The sequence below is a fragment of the Hippoglossus hippoglossus genome, chromosome 13 (assembly GCF_009819705.1).
Source record: "Hippoglossus hippoglossus isolate fHipHip1 chromosome 13, fHipHip1.pri, whole genome shotgun sequence".
Lineage (NCBI taxonomy): Eukaryota > Metazoa > Chordata > Actinopteri > Pleuronectiformes > Pleuronectidae > Hippoglossus > Hippoglossus hippoglossus.
The window spans coordinates 9,345,778-9,368,559 of record NC_047163.1 but is presented as its reverse complement, the minus strand read 5'-3'; the positions used below and the strand labels follow the sequence as shown (position 1 = coordinate 9,368,559).

Genomic DNA, 22,782 nt, shown 5'->3' with positions numbered 1-22,782 from the left:
TGATTCCCATCTAAAATGTTAAAAGTGGTGAGTCAGGTTGCAAAAGTAAGATAGATCCATTGGAGACTGTTACCATATAAGACACTGTGTAGAATCTTTGATTTATCAAGCAGTAGTTACAACAGTTACTCATGATATTAAATGAAGCAAGTAAAGTTTTGAACAGGAAGCCAATGAGTTCAAAACGTATTCATGTTCTTACAAAACTAAATATGTTAAATGTGCTAATCTAAATCTCATCTATAAAAGCCTTAACCAAACTCCTGAGGTGCTCAGTGACCTGGTGGTTCCTCTCAGGAAGTTTTAAGGCTTTTGGTTATTTTATTTTAAATTTGTTTCATTTTAGTTAAATGAGGTGCAGACAACTCTTTATATCTGTTACCTGGGATGTTGTTCCCAGGATTTATGAAAACAAATAGTTCAATATTTTCTTTGCCTTTGCAGTCTTCACCTCATCCTCTCCTTCATGCGTTCACGAAGACCTGTTTGGTTTGTCCGTTCTGGGCTCCTGTAGAAACATGGCTGTGAAACATGAGTGACTCAAGGGAAGAACACCTGCTCCTAATGTAGAAACATATATTCATTTCAGGGTAACGGAAACACAATGATTCTTAATCGATTCCCCTTAATCCTACACCCTGGTATTTTATTATTATATTAGCTGAACGCACTGTTAGAAAACAAAACTCAGAAAGTGGAGAAAGAGAAAATCAAGTCAAGACTTAATTTTCCACTGTAGCTTCAGTCATTATTCAGTTTAGGATTCAGGGTTATGAGAGGACACAGTTAGGATGACAAAGAGAGCCAGCAGACCTGGGATCAGCTGCTTATCATGTGTGTTTGACTGCATTCAATAATAAACAGCCCAAATAAAAGAAGTAAAAGTAAAAATATGCAGCATTAAAGCTACTTCAACAAGAATTATTTAATCCAAACGTTACTAATGCACAATGTAGTAAATCCGGTAGTGCCCTCGTCTGGATATTTGAATGACCTTAAGTGACTGATCCTTCTCGGGCAAAGTTTTGGAAGGAAATTCAGGAGGAAAATGATTCTTGTTCTTCTCTCTAAGATTTTCCAAGGAATATTTTATCGTTATTCATCCATATGACTTAACCAAGTGTGGCAACAGGTTAGAACCAGTGCGGGGAATTTAATGCCCAGAGCAACAGGTGTGCTTTTTGTCAGCTCTATTACACAGTAATTTCATGAGCAATTACATCCCATTATGTTTAAGGCGCTGAGGCTGTTTGCGACCTAATAATAAAAAGATTTTGAGCTCGAGCGACATTCTGGTTTCATTACACTATTTACGGTTTTGAGTAAAACAGGAAATTAACATGTGGTTTTCTTGAAATCAAACATTTCAATAGTTTATTGCATCTGTAGGAAAATGCTCACAGTCCTCCAATGAGCAACAATACAAAGAAAAGAAGGATGGTGTAACACTGAAAGATAATAGAAAAAGAAATAAACTGCAGCTCGGCCACCCTCCTCTCCTCAGTCTGCTCTTCACTCTGTTTTTTCCAGTTCATTAAGTTATACAAAATAAAACCACAGCAACAGAACCAACACGAGATTCTTTTTGCTGTCTGTATCAAAGTAATTATAAAAATAAAAACCCCTTTAAACTCCAAATCTTTAAAACTTTGCAATCATGTCTTGAAATTCTACAGATCAAAGAGAGCAACCAGTCCAAGCGTGGAAGTGTTTATGTTCTGTATTGCACCCATTACAAACAAGCCTCTGTCTTGTTCTGTGCAAATGTCGAGCGATGACACATCTATTGTATAAACTGGTGCATAGTCATGCTTGACATGTTCACAAGTAACATGCACAAACATAAATGTACAGTTAGAGTTAGCTCTAAAATCCATCGCGGATTAGAAACAATGACAGGAATATTCACACGACACAAACAAAGAAATACCACTGAAAACAGAAGGAAGACTTACATTAGATCTTTGAAAGATGAATCCCATCTATTAAAACTAGCTTTTCGATTATACTACACATTCAAATGATAGAAGGAAAGACATTCCCTCTCTGCTGAAAACCCAATTCTTTTTTTTGCTTTGTTGTCAGTGTACGCAGTTTGGACAGTACATCACAGGGACGAAGATAACAAGTATCTGTACAATCAGTCCAGGAAGCCTTTTGGAGGGAATCAAAGTTCCCGGGTACATTTACACATTAAGCAGAATATAGACAATACACTTCCAGACTAGAAAGACCATTCACTGTTGAATAGTGGACATTTCATACACAAAGTTCATGCTGTCAGATCCAACCATGGATTATATGAGATGTGTCATTGATATTGTACAGGCAATCTCTGCTCTGTGAACATGGGAACACATAATGGCAAGCATGTATTTCCCTTCATCCTCTGGCTTTTGGTGTAACTGAACGTCATCAAAAAATCAGTGCTCGATTCTTAATCTCATTTTTACGTTTAAGATCAGAGCTACAGTCTGAGTAGAAAGTAGACCTCGGGCTCTGACGCAGAGTGAGAGGAGTTTGCATTCGGAAGAGAGTCATCTGTGTAGTAGCGATCTCCATAATGATCCCCATTTCCATAACGTAATGATGTGCAAGCTCCCTCAGGAAGTCCCCTGTCCTCCAGCTGATCCAGGTAGCCGACGATGTATGAACCGGTTGAGTGTCTGTTAGCTGGTGGATTCTGTGAAGCCGGTTTATTCCTAAACACCACCCCACCAATGCTAGTGGTACTATTGATTGCCACACCTGGCCGAGGCTTTACAGACTCTTGCTGTCTTTCCCGTGCACGGTTGTTGATGTGGCGCACTCGGCTCTGGCTCCGAGAAGACAGGCGACGGGTAAGGGGCGGAGGGGAGTCCTCTGTGTCCCTGGGAACCACAGGAGCTATACTTGTTGCCTGGGGCTGTGACTGTGGGGATATTGATTGGGATTGGGAATTTGCTTCAAAATGCAGCTGAGGAGACTGCGACCTCTCTCTGTCACTGTCATCCGCCTCCAAACTGACCAGCTTACGTAGCTGCTCTGTGAGTGGATCACTCGACTGCGATTGGAAAGTTGCGCCCCCCATGGTGCCCATTCTCCTCTGCTTCCTCATGTGTGGAGTGATGAAACTGCGACTAATAATGTGGTATTTGCTCTGGAAGTTGCATGATATGTCTTCTGAGGTCAGGTCTCCAAGGGACTTGGACTTGCATTGGCTGGGTGCTGTGGAGTCTATGGGAACAGACTGGGAACGACTTGATAAAGGCCTTGAATTTGAAACTCTGGTTTCAGGCTGCGACTGGTAACTGTTGACGGTAACATTTTGGGTCCATGACTGCAGAGTGTGCGGTTGTGTTTGACTTTGACAGTGTGGCTGAGAGTTTGGAGGAGCTGAGGACTCTGATGAGGGCTTGATGCAGTCATACTCCAGGTGGCTGTATATTGCATCGCAATCTGAAGAAGGAGTAGGTAGTCCTCTGTCTCTACAGATGTTTGTGGACGCAGCAGATTGGCCATGCAGGCTTTCAGATGAGGAGACACCATTCTGGAAACCCCTCATTTGCTCCCTCTCCATCTGGTTGTACCCTGGGCTGTTTTGTCGAGGCCTGTTTAGGAGCTGGCTGCCACTGTAGCTCCTCTGTTGTTTATAGGAACTAATGAAGTCTCTGCTGTTGTCAGGGGCTGTAGAATTGCCCTGAGGAACGGAGTAGCCGTTCTGACACTGCTGACTAGCGTTGGAAGGTCTGGAGTTGACAGGTCTGTGGAAGGTTGCAGGCTGGGAGTTGTTCTGGTGTTGGTGATGATCAGATAACTGATACGAAGGTTTATTGATTGGGGAGGGAGAGTGTGTAAATGCTCCATGAGGTGGATATGAGGGAAACTGTTGTTGAGGATCAGAATATGACAAAGGCTGTTTCTGTTGGGAGTAGTTGGGAATGGATCCGTGGTTTTGGTAGATAGCATGGCGTTTGGTTGGACTTGTGAGCCCCTCCCATTGGCTGCCATGTCTAGGTGAAGTCAGCATTATATCAAGTGGATCTTCGTCGACATTAGTTTCCACTTCTGCAAAAGCATTTCTTGCTGTGTCACGATGAAACTGGAAAGAGTCGTTTACGGGCGTGCTCATGTACCTTTGGGAGGTACCCCGTTCTATCTCAAGTATAGGGAAATCATTCACTTCCTCATATACTCTCTCCTCTGCCTCCTCAATGTTTTCACATCCACCCCGTTTCCTGTGCATATCCTCCCAAGCCACATGGTGCCCTTTCCCCAATCCCTGAACCACTTTTCCTGGAGAGGACCCCAAGCTGTTTAAAGACGTGTTCACCACAGCGTCTGCCTGAAAACGGACCGTCTGTTTCCTCAGGTTGTGCACTGTTGCAGGCAACAGCACCTCCTCGTCCAGGATGGTGTACACCTCCTCAAGCTCAGTGGTTTCTGGGCTGGAGAAGAGGACTGGAGTAGAAGTGTTTGTCTGAGAACTCGATGGAAGGATTTCGTGGTTTACATGATACGTTTTTTGAGCTACTTGTTGGGGACTTGTCAGGTGTTTCGAGTTAAGAGAGGCTGTGTTGGTCTTTAGAAGAGGCCTTAAATCTTGCAGCGCTTTTGGAGTGGTAGGCCTGAAGTTCGAGTGACGGGAAGGAGTGTGATCATGGGATGATGTTGTGAAATCATTTTGGTCAACGGTGCTTTCAAATTGACCAATCAGAGCAGAAATAGAGCCACATGTGTCTTGCTCATTACCCAAGGACACAGCATCAATGAGTCTGGAGATGCTGTCATGCAAAGAGGTGGGACTCTTCAGATCACAGTCCATACCAACAGGAGAAAGAGGGGCCACAGAGGAAGGGGCAGAGGAGGAGGATGAGGAGACTGAAGGTGCAACAGTGAACGTTGTGCTGTTTGACGATGTTTCTAGTCCCATCTTGTTGTTCGCGGAAGATGAGAACAAAGAGTTTTTCTCTGTTCCTGCGGAGATGATCTTTGATTTGTTGATTTCATTGTCTTTTGATGGATAGTTGACATAGTCATCTTCCTTTCTTACGTCTCCTCTACCAATTACCAGATAAGAAGCCTCCGCTGATTGGTCAGATTCTTTATGTCTGCACGTCTTGGAAGGGGAAGCGATGCTTGGTTCGAAAGAAAGTGATGATTTGATGAGGTTAACAGAGGACGACCTGGGCCTGTTAAGCAGACAAGCTCCTGTGGACACAGAAAGAAAAAGATTAATAAAGACAGGCTTAGATACTACCATTTGAATGTTGAACACCAAGCAGACCAACGATTCAATTACAACAACTAACAGTCCAGCCAATACAAGGCAATCGCAATACACAGACAGATGGATCACCAAATACAACTGTGAAGGGGAAGCTGGAAATGAGGCTGTGGAGGTTAAACAAAAGGAAGAATCCACGCTTGCGAACATCAGATTAGGAAAAAGATGGTCAAATGGGATTGGTTTGGTCAAATGGGATCAAATGGCACATCAATATATTTCTCAGACCACTGTCAAACAAAATACACTGGGTGGACGCAATACTGATATGTTTTCGAACGATGCAACCTTCAGACAATAGGTGTTTTAGATTACCTGCAGGACCATCCTAGTCAGTTCTCTACCATAAAGAAGCACAACAAATGAAGATGGGACAGAAAGAGCATGTTAAGGCATCATGGAGAGAAGTCTGTTGTGTCAGTTCACGTGGTTAATGTACAAGAGTTTTAGGCCCTGTTCAGACCTGGTTTTAACATCTGTCCTCGGAGATCTGATCAGTGGACGTTGTTCATCTGTTCACACCAGCACATGTGTCTCCTGTGATCAGATCTCACTTCCTCACTCTATATGCAAATAATCATGTACACCATGCGTTCACGATGACCAAATAATGTTTGCCAATGTGTCCGATGATAATATTTGTTTGTGTTTATTCAGATTGCGGATTCAGGAGATGCTGAGATAATTGATGAATTGTTTGCAGATCTAAAGTCATTCATCATGTGGTGGTCAGTGTTGATATTGTGGCATTGGCAACAAACAAATCAACGTATGGCCACTGAGAAACGTAAAAATACATTTGACTCATTGTGAAACTGTAGCAGGTCAGAGACGTCAGCTGAGTAGGGGGTCCTTCATAGAGAATCTGGCAACATGTGTCCCAAACCACCTCTGAATGTCTAAGTTATCAGATCCCTCAGGACAGATGTTAATAATCAGGTCTGAACAAGGTCTTAGAAAGTTGTAGCAGGATAAGTAAAGCAAAGAAGAGAAACATTAACACGTAATATCTGACATTAATCAGTGTTCAAAGCAATTCAAAGGCAAAACTTTGCTGTACGACTTTACAACTTCAAGCATTGCATTAAAAAAAAGTAGCCCTTCGTCATGTCATTTATAGAAATTACTTGGATTACACAGCAAAAATATTCCACAGCCAAAAGTCACTCTGCAATTAATGCCGCAGACTGCTGGGGCTTGGTTCATGCTAGTGTTAGATAAAGAGCTCAGAATCTTATTTATAACTAATAACTTGATGTAAGTTGGGTGTCATATGCAAATTATTTATATTATATATATATTATAATATTTCAAATTATATTTGTAATTCTTTGACTAGAATGAGTGGAAATTACCCACCTAAGATAGTGTCTGCACTCATATCGTGCTGTTCCTTGTCTTGGGAGCAGAGGGACAGTTGCCCTTGCAGGAGCCTTTCTAAGGGCATGGAAATCGGCCTGTGGATGAGCGGGGGTCTGGGTTGGAGACGCTTCTCCACCCCTCCCTCCTTCCCTGACACGCCCTCTCCTCCGATCCCTGCGCCCAGGCCATTCTTATGCTCCGATATTGATGCCACAGACTCTGATAGCAACATCTTTGTCTTCTTCCGTCCCTTCGCCGGGGCACTGGCCGTGCGCCGCAGGAGGTGATCGCTGAGGGAGCGTTTGCGAAGGCCGCCAGAGGTTGTATCCACGGAGGACTTGGAAGAGCGGCTAAACAAACCCCGGATACCTCGCAGCTGATGACCCTGAGGGCAGGAGAAGCAGAGGGTGAATAAAATAAGAGAAAATAATTTTGCTATCCACCATGGTGCACTTCTTAACTCAACTTTTTACACATCACAGTTTAAAGTTAAAGGGTTACTTTTCATTAGCAATGAAAAGATACAGCTTGTATAACTTAGTTCACACCAAATCAAACAATGGCATGCTTTTACATGCATTACCTTTAGATGGCAACCTTCCTCCTCACATTATCAAAACACACACCACACATGAGGCTGTTGAGGATGCTGCATGCTTATGTTGTAAATTATTCCATCTTTGTTGATGAGAAAATGAAAATTGTGGATAAAAACTAAAAAGCAAACTGTATGACTCAGTGGTTTAATGTCACGCACAAACAAGTCACGGCTGACAGCTTCGCGTCATGCATTACTGTTTCATGCAGCACCACACACAGAGCCCACAGGGCACCAGGATACCTTGTTAGATCCTAGAAAGTGCATTATGGTAAAGCTGGGGTTCAGGACTAGAGGGCTCCACTAGAGAAACAAAGGATTGAAGGAGGGTATGCTTCAGTGATGGGTGTGTTGAGAGAAACAAGTTTTCTTCTGTTTAACTTTGAAATATCAGCGGGGGAGGGGGGGGCAACAATATCACCAGGAATGTGCAGCACTTACCTTCCCATAGACATCATGCACTGACACATGCACAAAGATGGACGCCTCGGTCAGCCCCTCCAAGTAAACATGTCTGTAACCTGTTGTTGGACATGGAGGGAGAAAGCGTTGAAGCAAGAGAGTGAGTAGTAGAACCATATTGGCTGTCGTCACACTGGTGATTGTGTAGTATTTGCCTGAGGGGGGGGGCATCAGGAGTTCAGGGACAACAAAAAGAAGAACCTGCCGAGCCACAGGTCTTTTACCAATCAAACCAAACAAATCATGGTTCACTAGATACAAGATAATGAGCCCCATAGCAATAACATGGCCTAAGCCACGAGGGAAATTGTGTTTTTAAGCGTGTGTGTGTGTGTGTGTTAGCGAATCTGTCTATTTGTGTTAAATAGCAGAAGAGAAATGGATTCTAACTGCCAGTGACAAACTGTGTCCTCTCCTCTGTTCATGTCATTCACGCAGGAAAGTTTCTATTATTAAGATAAAGCTCAGGAATTTTGCACATACCAGGCATCAGGCTGGTGAAGGCAACAGTCCGTTGACCAATAAAATCTCGTCCAATGGGGTCGTGGTCCCAGACGAGGAAACGCACCAAAGTCACTTCCGCCATGTGAAGCGTGAAGGACAGAGTCTCCTCCCATACTGGGTTAAAACCTGAGGAAAATACACACATATATACACAACTCAGTTTGATTAGGACCTGTCACATCTTCAATGCCTCATTCAAACAGAAATGTACTGCACCTCCTGCAAGATATTCAAAATAGAGCGAAAGATGGATGTGGAAGAAGTGACGTGTCAAATGTTGTATTTCATGGATCGATGACCGGCACAGTAATCTTATAATAACGTTGAGCTCCCAGGGCTCCATAGCCTTTCCCAGAGAAAAGGAGGGGCTTTCCCCCCCTCCTCATTCCGGATGCCCTCATCTGTGGAGACATGTTGGGGGGTGACACCAGCAGACCCCTCCCTTCAACTTCCTTTAAGCCTCTAATTAGTTCATCTGACACTCAAGAGTAAAAATGCTCCACAGCCCAAAGTAAAATACAGCATCTGTGGCCGTTGTATTGTTTCATCTCTGCTCTGTTCTGGGCTCAAACCCTCAGTCATCACAGAGCTGAGGCTACTACAGCTTCTGCTTTGGTTTGTGTGCCACACATGTATAGAAATAATATAGAAAATGCAAGGATACAGTCAACACTGGAAGGTTTTACAATCCTAGAATTGAATTAGATGGCTGCACTATACCTACATAATGTATACAGGTGAAAAGCCTGGAACATAGTTTCATGTAGGAGCTATATATTATGAAAAACCACTAAGGAGGCTGAAAATGGACAAATCAGACAACATACTTCTTTGAATTTAAACTGCTTTTATCAGTTTTCCAATGTGCCCGTTGACATGTTTGATCATTCTTCAGTGGTTGTGATATTGTGTTATTGTTTAAGTCTAAGATCTGCGTGTGTCTCACCATTGTCATCCACAACTCGTGTCTGTTCCTTGCAGCAGTCGACTGGAAGCCCAATGATCTCCACTTCCACAAATGGATCGATAATCTGATGCAGGAGAAAAGGCAATAAAATCAATTGGTTATTATGTTATATCACAGCTGCGGGTAGACAAGTGTGATATTGCGTGCACACGTGTGCATTTGTGTGTGATGCGAGAGGGAGAAAGACAGATGGCGAGTGAAATGAAACAGGGGTTTTGTGCCTTGGCGTGTTTTTACCTCTCCACGGTCCCCCAGCATGGAGTCTGGTGGCTTGGGCAACTGCTGTCCACTAATGATCTTGAGAATGAGCTGCTTCTTGGGGTAAGCTGGAAGTGGGTCGTCACAGAATGGGTTGAAGGAGCCTGGAGGGAAGGAACGACAGCAGAGCAAGAACTTTGATTTATGTCATGGCTCAAGCCAGAAAATCCAAAGCTCTCAGAAATAAGAAATATTCTTATTTCAATAAGAAATATTCTCATTTCTGAGACTGGTTACATTGTGTTGTGTGGCTGCAGTTGGGATCACATCCACTGGAAGGCACGGCTTGTATGTTCTCAATAAGCATTGCATCATTACAAGCTCCACTGTAAACTACGTGTGCAGCAAGGCCATGAAAATCTACCACCCGTGTGATTTGCTGTGTAGCTAACTCAGTAGGTGAATAGCTGTTTTAACAACATTGCTGCATGTGGTGTAAAAAATGGGGAAATTCTAGTGGAGATCCGAAAGAGAGCGAAGAGCAAAAACAAGATGAACAAGTCATCACTTATTTCTATTCCCTGAAACTGTCTCGCTTTAATTCTTACTGAAAATACAATTTATATTCAATGGAGCAAGCAGATACAGTATATACTGTGTATGGGATATTTTTCCAATATTGTTTTACTATTGGGAATCAAGAGATTAAGAGATGGATCATTGATTTTGTTTGTTTTTCTGATATATAATATAATATAATAACAATCATGTGTTAAATTCTGTATTAATCATCAACCTTTCGTGTCTTAGAACATTATCTGTCTTTCTCATGCTACGTTTACATTTAAAATCCTCCTATCACATGTATATATATTTCTGTGGTGAACACATGCAAGTTAACAATCCAACACTAAACTCAAAGCAATGGCTTGGACCCAGTCTGACTGTTGTGGTACCTTTGCACATGGGGGGGGGCTTCAGGACGTAGCCACTGCCTCCATTCACCATGAACTTGGCCCTGTTGAGCTGCATCATCCTGCCCTCCGTCTGGTAGTTCAGAGCGACTGGAGGAGAGAGGATGAGGGAGACCTTTAAATCAACTGTCACTCAACCTCTGACCACATACACTCTGTCATCTATTGATTGATCAGTTGATTCACTTTATTCACTGATTAAATTGTTATCTAGAAATCGGTGTAGAATACATTAACTGTGAAAATCTTCTGGGGGCTGCTCGATTGAGTCTGGCAGAAATCACAAATCATATGAGGAGACCGATTTATCATTCTATGATTGTTTTGGGATGTGTTTTTGTATTTATCACATGCTCCTCTTTGTTTTATTTATTCTTTGTTTTATTCATTAAGTCTGTTTGTTTTTACAACCTTGAAACCTTAGTTGGGAAAAACAGAGACGATGAGGAAAACACCTCCTCGGTATCAGTTTCTGTTTTTGTTCACCTGAGACAGTCATAGAACAGAAAAATAATTGATTTCCCTGGAAGAGATTAATTAGAAGTTGGAATCATGATGCTGTTCATTTACACACAAATTCAAATAATTAGTTTTTATTAATTCCCCAGTCTTTATTCATTATTTATTTATCTATTATTATTATTCATTTATCTAGGTTCCGGCCTTTTCCATAAAGTAAACCTACAAATGAACTTGCAGACTCTCAGTTACACACATCATGCAGTCACTTACAGTGCACACACACACCTTAAACAGCTGAGTGGATTTGTAATGTGGATTTTAATGGATATGACTTCACTATTACTGTCTGCACATATGTCCACTAACTAACTACACAGGATGATAAGTGTAAATAAGGTGTGTGGTGTTCAGGTCACAGATGAGGTCTGTTGTCGTGTCTTGTTCAGAGTCAGTTCCTGACGACAGGTGTGCAGCTCAAGGGAAGTCACCTGGTGTTTCCATTAACAGACAACCTCCAGACAGGTCAGAAGCTCGGAGCAACAGACAGAAGTCTTACCCAGCTGACAGCCCACGTTCCAGTAGAACTGCGGGTTGAAATTGGACGAGTCGATGCGATAGGCCGAGGGATAAATCCGTGACAGCTGCCTCTGGTTGAAAGCCAGGAACTGTTCGGTTTTGTGATTGACCAGAGACTGAGCTCTGGTCTCGCTGAATGACAGGACGTCACCTGGAGTACCTGAGGAGGAACGATGGACGGGCGTGAGATAACGTCTTCAGGGTGAAGATTGCAACATGTTTATTACTTGGTGGAAAGATGAGGTATGGTGTCAGGGAAGAACCTTTATACAGGATTTTAACATTGCAAGATAGGGCCTTTTGAAATTGTTCTTGATTTCTCACAGAATAATTTAATGATCTTGATAAAAAAATTAAAACAGGCGTAACATTTCTGTGTGTGCAATTATATCTGTGTGCAGATCCAAATATAAATCCGGATCTAGTGATTTTAAATGATTTTTAATTAGTTGGGCCATTCTAGTTTGCTTGTGTGTGTTCAGGTGACATAGCTTTGTTGATTCACCGTCATTGAGGCACTCCTGTGAGGCAACGGAGTTGGTGAACACCACCAGGTTCGACAGATCTCTGCTCAGTTTCATCGTCTTCCTCTTCCTTCCACCCCTAACACAATTGGAAGAGAAGGCAGAGGAGAGCGGGTTAAGGTCATGTAAAGATAAATGAGACACGTGAAGCAAAAAGGACATAAAGTAAGACATGCACTCGCTCATCTACCCACTTAGGTATTTACTGGGGCCAAAACATAGCGGGCAAGAGAGGACTGTCCATCAGAGAGGCAGCTTGCAAACCGCAGGAAAGAGCATCAAAGACGAAAAGCTTAATAGAGACCCGAGCTCATGCAGTGCAGCAGGACTCGCACACACATTCACGTTCGCGCACTCCACACATACAGTCTTGCACAAACACAGTCACGTAGCCGCTCAGGCATCCTCACAGGAATCTGTATTGTGACAGATCCTGAGGACACGCATATATAAATATGCAACCAGGAGCAGTGACTGGGATAACAAAGAGAGACAAAGCCCTTCTACACCGAGCGACTGAGGGAGGAAAACACAACTGAATTTCCATATGTCTTGGCCAATGCTCACTCACAAGGAAAAAGGGAAACAGAGACGGAGGTAGACAAAGAATGGATGTAAAAGAGAATTTGGGCCGTGTTCAAGCTGCAGATGAACACTTTATTTCTTTTAATTATAAAATCCACAATGAGGCTTCAGGGAAGATGAGGGGCCGCATAAGTGCAAATGTTCAATGGGATAGTTGAGTGGATGAAATGCAGAAAAATAAAAAAGTGGCATAAGGCAATGGTGTTTTGAAGTACAGTATATTTTATACTACGGTATGTTTCTACGACCCTATATTTCAAAATGAAATACTGTGCTTTAACTTGACTGCATTTATATGACAGCTACTTACAACCCTTTGTGGAGATTAAGAGAAAAACATATGAGCGGTTTTATGATGTGGGTTCTTGTGACAGATAGCTAAACGTATATATATAAAACAGTCTGAATGATGTCCACCCACACCCACAACAGCAATTAGTCTGGTTTGCATGTTAAAATCAGTCATGTGGCTCTATAGTAATGATCTAAGAGCACGGAGCAAGTGCATTTAAATGTCCAAATTCATTTGTGTTCATTTAACTCTGGAAAACAGTTGCTGAGCCTCAAAAGGGTTAAACTCAATGAATCATAGTTGTGTTATGTTTGAGTCAGAGTGTTGTTTTCTTTAAAAGCCAGATGTGCTTGCACCTTGGTGGATTATAATAAGCAAAGTGTATGCCAGTGTCCACCTGCCTATTATCATTATCTTAATAATTGAAAATAACAGTGTAATACTCTGCCACTGACTTCAGACCAGGTTTTCGTTGGTAAATGTGCCAACAATGCACCTGACCACGGCTCGGTCTCAACAGGTCTCAACATGTTGTTCTAAATGCAACTTCAATGCTGACTACAATTAAATACTATCCCTAAGTGTTATTAAAGTGGAGTATTGATACCTTTACTATACTATATACTCTTACTTTTTACCAGTGGTTACAGAAGAACAACACAGCAGGGTTTAGGAAGTAAAAAGAAAAGAAAACGTAACAAAAGAACTGCTGCGGTGGGATAAAATGTCCGTCTTTGACCATATTCTACATGATGAACTCAGCCTTGAGTCACTGGAGCTGCGTGATGACACCACATGTGATTTATTTTGTTGTGGCCTCTATTTCACTCACCCCAGGAGCTCAGGTTTGGGGTATATTGGATTTCATGTATGTAGAATTTGAGTTCAGTGAACTGCTATAATAATTTTTTTGTAATGATAGTGCAGGAAGGCATAAGACAGGGATGAATCCAAACCCCTCAGGATCCCCTCCCTCTTCAGTGGAGGCTCCAAACGTGAAGTCCATCATTCTTTCCGTCACACAAACATCAAGGATTGCAAGAGAAGCTGTAATGGCTGCACGGCACAACTGATGCCTTGGATTGTTTAATGCTTCCAGCGACTCAGCAACTATCAAACCCTATATTTGTCAGTGATTGTCAGTGTTGTGGTGAAGCACGATAAGGTCACCTGTTGAACTGTCCTCCAGCCTCCCTCCCAGATGTCTCCTGGACGTCCTCCTCCTTCTCCACGGTTTGGCACGACAGCCTGGATTTGGAGTGCCTCTGGAAAATGTACACACACAATTTAATTGTTTTAATTACAACTATAATTTGCTTACTGTTTGGAGAATTTTCTCTATCCTTCCAGTTTAAATTCTGACACATGAAACCCCCTACACACAAACGCAGTATAGGAGATCACCACAGGGCACCGACTGGTGCCGGTATGTGTTTAGCAACGTACGAGTATATAGTGTATATAGTATAATTATAGAGTGAGTGTTGGTGAAGTGTGTGAGCTCCTGAGAGAAGCAGCACCTCTATTAGAGCTGAAGTGGACTTGAGAAGAGAATGAGGGTTGCAGTAATTGCAGGGGTTTAGGCAGCTTGCCAACTGATTACAAGCACCCATGCATGCAAATATATATATATATATATATATATATATACACACGTGTGGGAGGATGCAGGATATGCAGAAAGTATGCATAAAAGAATGAAGAGGAGATGTGAGTGGTTAAACAGAGGAAGGAGAGAAAATAAAGAAATGAAGTCAGAGAGGGAAATAACAAGGCTGAGAATTTTAGGGAATGTGAAGAATAAACAACAACCTGCAGTGATGCCCAAGCAAATATTATACAGTAAAAATCAACAAATTTAATTGATGATAACTGAAAAATGGAATAGAAAAATGTAATTAAAACGCAATTCCCATTTGAAGCATTTCTCTTAAGCGCTACACCATCACCAGCTTCCTGAGGGACAAACACATCCCTCAGAGAGGATCTACATCAAGACTGTATACATTCTTGGACCTGCATGTTTAATTCTCTGATATGAATAATGCATACATTCACTGCATTCAGCTGCTGTGTGGAATTGAAAGATAAAGTGTGGCGGATTTAATTGAGGTACCTACCACACGCTGAAGATAGGTCGACAAAAGGTTGCATTTTAAGTGTGATTTGAAAAAGGAGCCAATATGTCAATATTTTACTTATTTATAAACAGCTATGTGAGGAAATAATATTATAATGTTGTGTCAAAGACTTCACTTTGTACAGTGTGGCAGAGATATCTATCGGAGTTGAGGACCAGGCACTCCCACAGTGCACCACTATGTACCTCAAGAGGTGAAAGTGAGTCACTGTCCATCTCAGTCCAGAATGAGAAGATGTAGTAACTGTCAATAGGCTAAAAACCAACAAGCCAACTCCTCCCCCATGTCCCTCACCTTCTTATGGCTCGTCTTCTACTCCTACCGCCACTACATCCTCCCTGTCAGTGGGCAGACAGTCTAACAATAACCAACAATAAACTCTCTGCCAGTTACATAATCAGATTGCAAGGAGAACCGGTCTGGAACAAATGATTCCCCCATCCACGCAGATTTGGCAAAATGTCAACAACTGCTTAATGGTGAGGTTAGACTTGTTCGAGCTCACTTTAGCTAAATGTGAGGATAAAGGCTGGAAGTTGGTTGAGTGGTCAGTAAGCCCAGTCCTGGACAGGAACACTGTTAAGCGTATCACAAATAACAGACACGACAACAAAGAAGCTTCCAACCGGGATTTGTCACAGTAAACCCTGCCTCCATTCAAAACACGTGGTCCAGACATAAGTGGACCTCAGCAAAACTAGTAAGAGACACGATGCACCATCAGGTTTCACCGGGGTGCTGACTTTCACCTGTCGGTGTTGACTCTACCAAGGAAGTTATGTTTTCATTTTCACTTCATTTTTTTAATCTTATGTCTGTCTTATTGGCACGTTGTCAATCACTAGGTGAAGCACTGTGAACTGCACTAACCTGCATGAAAGGTGCTATGTAAATAAAGTTTGACTGATCCGTTTTGATTACCGTTTGTCTGTTTGACTGTTGGAAGGATGAAGCTAAAACGAATGATCTGACTTTCTTGGTGGAAGGATGGGACACGGGCCATGTAAGAACCCGTTAATGTTGAGCATGGATCCAGACAACTTTCTTTAACTTTGCAGGATCTGGCATTTATTTTTGTTTTTTGGATCATAATGGGGGGGAAAATCAGGCATATTTAGGGAACTGATATGTATGAGCGTGCAATTTGGTCAGACTTGGTTGAATTTAATGGGACTGTTGGGCTTTGGCGGACACATTCTAGTTTAGTGCCATTGTCATTCCCATTTCTTGGGTTTCCAGCAGCTTTGGCTCTGCCGAACCTTTTCAGCGTCTGTTAGTCTCATTGACAATGTTAAAATGATGGCAAAGGCTGGTGAATGAATCCCGAGAATCAGGGATTTCTCCAATTAAGTGACGGTTTAACAAAGTCTGAAAGACACCATTGGTGGTTTGAGGCCGGTTTGGAGTCTTAAGTACATAAAATGAAGAAGAAGAAGTTGGATACTGTTCAATCAACGTGTCTAAAAAGGAAGCTTGCAAAAGTTTAGTAGTAGAGAAGTGAAATGTTTCATTGCCACCTCACCTAAAAGTGAACTAACCTGATTTTGCTATTCGAGAATCCACACAAATAGATCAAGAATCAGGCAAGAAAAAAAAGAGCTATCTTTGTTGCGGTGCTGCTTACCTTCTGTTTGAGAGTCGTGATGAAGGATCTGCTTTGGGATTTCTTCAGAACCCCTCTGGAGCTCTGGAGAAGAGGAGAACACAAAAAAAGAGAGTCGAGCGTGTGCATGTGTGTGGTTGTTTACATTCAAGTGTGTGGATTATCTGGTGTGAATCTAATAACAGCCACATTGGAACTAAGTGAGTCACTTAAACCCTTAAGCTCAATAGCTGGAAGGGCAGCAACAGGCATCATCCAATAAAGCAGAGCACAGCTGAAGAGGAGAGTGGGTGAGAAATATGGGAGAAAGAGAGAGAAACTGAAAAAAGACAAATTACAGTAAGGACAGGGACAGAAAAAGCCTTAGCGACAGGATGAAGTGAAGGGTATCACCAACAAGGCAGGAGCAGAATAAAGAGAATAGGAAAACCCTGATGCACAAAACCCACGACATTAAAATGGCTGTCAGGAAACTGAAGCTGCTAAAAATAGCACAAGAGGCAAGCAGGGAAATTAAATATTAAGTAACACTGCAGACATTTTGTTTCTCCTCACTTTCAGTCTGTTTTGACAAGGTTTGGATAAACCACCAACCATGTACGAAAAATCACGGCCCATCCAGAGTGGCCTGAGGAGCTGCTGCTTGTTTGTGCTTTTCCATCTGCTCGCTGGGTTTGACCTATGAGTGCTGCAGCAACAACTCTACTCTACTCCTTGATTTTCTGCTTCTCCCTTCCGTGACTAATACTGTGGCCTAGTTTCACGCTCCCTCTCTTCTCTTTCTTCTCTCCGTCTGTTGAAGTATTACTATGCTCCATAGGCAGTACTACACGTCGCCTCGGGGCTGTACCTGCCGCAGGTTTTTCTGGAGGCCCTGGTGCGTGGCGCGCAGCAGGGCTCGGATGCTGAAGCTGTCGCTGTCTTCCTTGTCTCCGATGCGAGACTCCTTCAGCAGGGAGTCCAGTTTCTTTCTGATGTGAGACTCCACCTGGTGGTGACCATTTCCCTGTGTGAAAGGAGAGGAAAGTCAGACGTGTCTATTGAGAGGAGATGATGAAGAGTAACAACATATAGAGAGAAATTAACATTTTTAAAAAGGTGCCAAAAAAAGCACATTTTAAACTCTTAACACCTTGAAACATTTGGGGTTTTACCATCAGAATTCTTTTTTTACTCTTTACTAAATGTTAGAAATACATTGTTTAAACTTTGCTCAAAGACAGAGTTAGAATTTAAAACATTAAAACTACAAAAACACATAAGCTGTGTGCAGCGTCGCTGGTTAGCATTTGATTAAATGAATAGTTTGACGTTTTAACAGACTCTCTTGCTCGGTATTCGGTTAAAAGTTCGGTAAAACTTTCTGCTGGCCTGCTAAAATCACCCAAAACCCTGTACAACAGATACTCAGTACTCTATAGTGAGATGTAGATATTAATATGTTAGACACATATTAATCTTCATCACTTGCACCATTACTTTCAGATGTAAAGTTACACACTAACATGCTTCTATCTCAAAAGTGCTACAGCAATAACTACCCTTTCCTAAAGGTCTGACAATCAGCTTCCCCTTGTGTAAAAATCTGTCTCCTTCTAAATGAGGAAAGGGTGAGTTTGTCAGGGAGTTATAATCAGCTCAGGATGTATGTTGCAATAAAATAAAATAAACTCAGGGGTGTAAAAATTGAATCCTGTAGATGAAGAACATTTTTGCTAATAGAGGAAAAAGCACATCACATACAGAAAGAGAGAACATTTCACACTTTTTTTTTCCACAGCCAAATAAGTGGTGACTGCTGTGAACACATGCTGCTTTAATGAGCTCAATACAAAACCTCTCATTAGTGAAAAACCTGCCACCACCCCTTTAAAATGGCGATGATCATCCAACGTGGCATCTGCACCCTCATGCTTCCAGCTAAATGTGGGAGAACGATGCCATTTTCGATTACACAGCTGAACAGAGTGTTTTCCTGCTTAAATGTGATGAGGGTGATCTGGCACTACTCTACGCGAGGCAAAAACCACAAAGGAGTAAAAATAACGATAAAAGAAATGGCACTTGGAAAGTTGATCTGCAGCATGTGGCGATGATATGCTCGGACATTTTTACATATCGCTCTGATTTCTTTTAAAAACAACTTCAAATTCTTCTACACTTGCACTGACGTCATTTTTGTACTTGCATCGTTAAGCATTGATTATTCCAAAACATTAAAGACATTGATGTTCAATAAAACAAGCACCGACATTACCACCCAATTACTGAAGTCATTATGTTGAGTAGAACAATGTCGTTAAGATCCCATTATCCACCCTCTGTTTGTGGCGCATGTATGGGGAGGAACGAGCGTGAGCCTCTTTTCTCCCTTTTTTCTTGCTGCCTTATTCGTTTCAATAAACAGATTAATTAGCACCTGAAAGAACTGACTTTTTCCTGGATTTTCATTGAATGTGAGAGCACAAATGTCTGAGTCAGTTGCACCGGATATTTTCTGGAACTTTTCCTGCCAGCCCCCAAGTAAACTCTCCAGAAAACATCCAAGTAAGCCCACGTGAGAATACAGCAGGATATTGTCCCGAAAATATACTGTGAGCGAGTGGGCGAGTTTTAGAAATGAGACAGAAACAAAACTCAAAGAATAGGAACATCTCAGGATGAAAAAGAGGCGCCGTAAACATAGAAGATGCAGACAAAGACATCAGCCTAGAAAGACAACGAGATTCGAGGCCTCCTGCATGCTCTACCCTGACGCTTGTTCCGGACATTTTCAGACAGGACGAGTTCCTGTCTGAAAACGGCTATGGCCACACAAAAGAAAGTTGCCCCGACAGAGACAAATAGAAGTTCCAGAAAAAATCAAAGTCACTTTTATATCTTGATATTCAATATTTGGCAGAGAAAGACGAACACGTACGGAAATCGAGGAAGTACGACTTGAACAATGTGAGTGAATGTGTCAGTGTGGAGGTGGTAATTAAAGCAGTCATGCATGTTTGTGTGCACGTGATATTTGTGTCTACAATCCGCTCTTACATTGCTGTTCTTGAGCTTGAAGTCGTCCTCAATTTCATCAGCGCTGTCATCATCAGATACTTCCCCTTCCTCTGCGTCGGCAGACAGATAGGAAGGCAGACGCTTTCCCTGGAAGGAGAGAAGACAGACAAATAAATGGGAGGAGAGCAACAAACACGCAATTGACACATGCAACACAACCCCTGAATACACAAGGATGCCCACACAGGTCGCACCTCAGTCCGAGAACCCAATAGCAAAAATTAAATAGCTTTCACTCAGACAATCACAAAACAAAAAACACAAACACACTTTATCGTAACCTCTTCCTTCATGGGCCTCCTTTACCAGTATTTACAGGCATGACTGGAATCCATTACTGCCACATTTAGGTACACAAGAGGGCACAAGACACACACACAGAATACACAATCAGCAGCAGATTCTCCGAGAAGCTCCCTGGGCAGCTCTTTCAGCCGAGTGGAAGCCCATTAGTGAGCCGTTCTGAAGGTGTGAGTGGGCGTCAAGATTTTCTCAGCTTCTTCTTCTTCTTCTTCTTCTTCTTCTTCTTCAAAAAATCAGTAACAGGCTCAGAGCTTCCTGCAGTCAATTGAGTCTTTCACTGGCTGACATCACCACCCTCGCTTCCACCGCCGCCACGAGCAGTCGTCCCCCTCATCCCTCTCGCTGTGTCTGTTAAAGACCCTTCCACCCTTTCTCCGCTGCCTTGTGACTCTCTGTTCTCTCGCTCGGTAGAGGTGGAGGGCCCTCGAACAAGGGCTGCGAGGGGGAGGATTAGGATGGAGGGAAACTCTTAGAGAGGAGTAAAGGGCTTTAAAGAAAATCAATGATGCTCTTTCACTTTTACAGACATCTGGCCGGGGAGGGACAAAGCCAGAGCTCCTCTTCTCTGGGAAAGCTTTCTTCACGTAAAAAAAAAGGATAATAAATCAATTTTATCTGCTTCTAATAAAAGACAATAAATGCTGAGAGCCTTTGCTCATCCGCCTGCTCTCTCCTCCTGTCTCTCACGGTTTCTTTGTGTTAATAGCTGCTCTTGAGCTGGCGGATGAGGATCAGCTGGTCTGAGGCCGTCAAAAAGTGAACTGATGTTTGAGAATAAAGTAAAAGGGACACATGTTGGGTTTTCATTCATTTTGAGGTTGACCATATCAACTGTTCAGCTTGCTGAAGAGATTTAGCAATTTGTTCTTTTTGTAGCTAGCACATTTTCCTGCACTATGGCTAGCAGCTATTTGGCATGGCTATCATCATTAACATTACAGTGATGATATCCAAGGGGTTCCGACAGAAATTTGGGTTTGGTTTTGGTTCAGTCACACTGTTGGTCTATCTACTTGATATTTTACATTGCATATAAAGGAAAACAAATAATCATGCGAGTAGGGGGCAGGGTCACACAAACCGCATCTGACAGCATAGACTGTACATAAAGATGGACGACACCCTAAAAGTGAAGCCAAAGCATGTTGATTGCCTCCTGGTGGCTGGCTGCAGTATAGATCATGCACCAGGTCTCCCCATGTTAGTAGATAGGACATGGGCAAAACTAAAAAGTCAATGTTTCTCAAAGATGATTTCTGTTATTGTCCCACTGATGTATGTTCAAGTAAGTTCGGTTTGGTTATTTAATGTTAAAAAAAACGGGTGAAACATGATGGTAGACGCTACAGGAGCTGCACAGAGTTCAGCTCCAAATGCGCAAAATGGCAACATTTGTATCTTTGATATTTCAGCTAGACAGTAAGAAAAGTGAAGACGCATCATCCATCTTTATATGTCCATCATTCGGACGCCTTCAGACATGAAACATGTGGCCCGAGTTGCCATCTCTTACCATGCTGTGCTTTGAAGCATCTGGACTGTGTAAAAATAAGGTAACTACAGCATTTCTGTTTTAACAGCACCTTGGTGGGAAGGTGAGAGATGTGCTCACACTGTTTGTGTCTCTGAATTGCGTAATAGTGCGGAAAGGCTTTAAAAAATTTAGCGTGTCCGCCCTGGTGTCATGTTATATTACAGCAGATCGGAGCTGTAGTGATCTCACTTTTATAAACGTGAGGATGTCTTAATGGTTTTAGCTGGAAGGAAGTCACCTGGACCAAAAACAACTGAGAGGCTCCACTCACAACACATTGTGGGTGTGACTTAATTGTCATGCTCAGGAAACCATGACTCCACTATGTCTTTACATAAAAAATAGTTGTTGGGTGTTACATACATTTTTTAAATCTCGTATACATAACCTTTAAGTGTGCCAGGGGGACTGTGAGGACTGAATATATGTGATGCATTAATTTTAATGATAAAACTGCATAATTTATTAATCATTGTGCCTGTTGCCTGTTCTATAGTTTTGGTTTAATGAGGGATTTAGAAGGTAAAGTATTCATTGCGAAAAAAACAGTGTGTATTTGTATTGAATTTCAACAAACATCAGTTAATTATACTTAACTGCAGAAGGTTTAGACTAATAGCACATTGAGATGAATCCTCTGACTGTGTCATAATGACGGTTGTGTCTGTTAGTTTTGGGTTTTTTTTATGCGTGAGTTTCAAAGGAAGCTGCCGCTCTGTCATCATATGTAACTTTCTTGCCCTTCTCATATGAGTAATACAACGACCTAGTTTTATCCTCCGTATCTCCTCTTCCTTCCCTCCATCTGTCAATGGGCACTAATTATCTACCTCTCTGTGCCTTTTCTACCCCCCATCCTAAGTAAACTTGTATGAATAAAATATATTGAGATATGGTGCTCACTTTTCATTGCTGTTATACAGGAAATCTAAAGGTGTGACGCATCCCTTGCCTCATAACCAACTGGGCATATTATGATGTAGCAATTTGATCAAATATTTATATTTGCCATTTGCTTGTGTATGACACATTTACTGTCAGCCCCCCCCCCCCCCATCCATCCATCTCTCTACTGAGTTGTTCTTACTTTGATGAGTATCTTGCCCTGCAGGCTGAGAGGACTGGGTAATGTTTTGGAGTCTCTGCTCAGCGCGTCTCCCACGTCGAGTTTGTCTCCGAAGATTTCTCGCAGGTACTGAGCAATTTTCTTCTGCTGATGGATGCTACAGTGGTTCTCTATGGACAGAATCACCGGGTACCTGAGGAAAGAGAAACACATGGATTCATACTCATTAAATAAAACATGTTAGGACATGAAAGCTCCCTAAAAAGTAATGCCAAAGCGCCTTGATCGCCCCCTGGTGGCTGGCT

At 42.2% G+C, this 22,782-nt stretch overlaps 1 protein-coding gene across 6 annotated transcripts in view; it reads right to left on the bottom strand.

Moving 5' to 3' along the window:
• Window positions 1–1,346: 1,346 nt before the first annotated feature.
• The window catches only part of plch1 (phospholipase C, eta 1), a 61,152-nt gene continuing 39,716 nt past the window's right edge, over window positions 1,347–22,782 (bottom strand). For 4 of the 6 annotated variants that reach the window (XM_034603879.1, XM_034603878.1, XM_034603880.1 and 1 more), the window contains 15 exons: window positions 22,499–22,670; window positions 19,554–19,661; window positions 17,365–17,520; window positions 16,536–16,598; window positions 13,941–14,035; window positions 11,875–11,972; window positions 11,350–11,529; window positions 10,314–10,421; window positions 9,397–9,521; window positions 9,139–9,223; window positions 8,172–8,318; window positions 7,668–7,747; window positions 7,470–7,529; window positions 6,626–7,013; window positions 1,347–5,190 (listed from right to left, as the gene is read on the bottom strand). In XM_034603879.1, coding sequence (XP_034459770.1) covers window positions 2,468–5,190; window positions 6,626–7,013; window positions 7,470–7,529; window positions 7,668–7,747; window positions 8,172–8,318; window positions 9,139–9,223; window positions 9,397–9,521; window positions 10,314–10,421; window positions 11,350–11,529; window positions 11,875–11,972; window positions 13,941–14,035; window positions 16,536–16,598; window positions 17,365–17,520; window positions 19,554–19,661; window positions 22,499–22,670 — 4,588 coding nt within the window. In that variant the 3' untranslated portion in view covers window positions 1,347–2,467. Of the gene's footprint in view, window positions 5,191–5,581; window positions 5,607–6,625; window positions 7,014–7,469; window positions 7,530–7,667; window positions 7,748–8,171; window positions 8,319–9,138; window positions 9,224–9,396; window positions 9,522–10,313; window positions 10,422–11,349; window positions 11,530–11,874; window positions 11,973–13,940; window positions 14,036–16,535; window positions 16,599–17,364; window positions 17,521–19,553; window positions 19,662–22,498; window positions 22,671–22,782 lie in introns of all 6 variants that reach the window. The other 2 variants (XM_034603881.1, XM_034603877.1) reach the window with 2 other exon arrangements.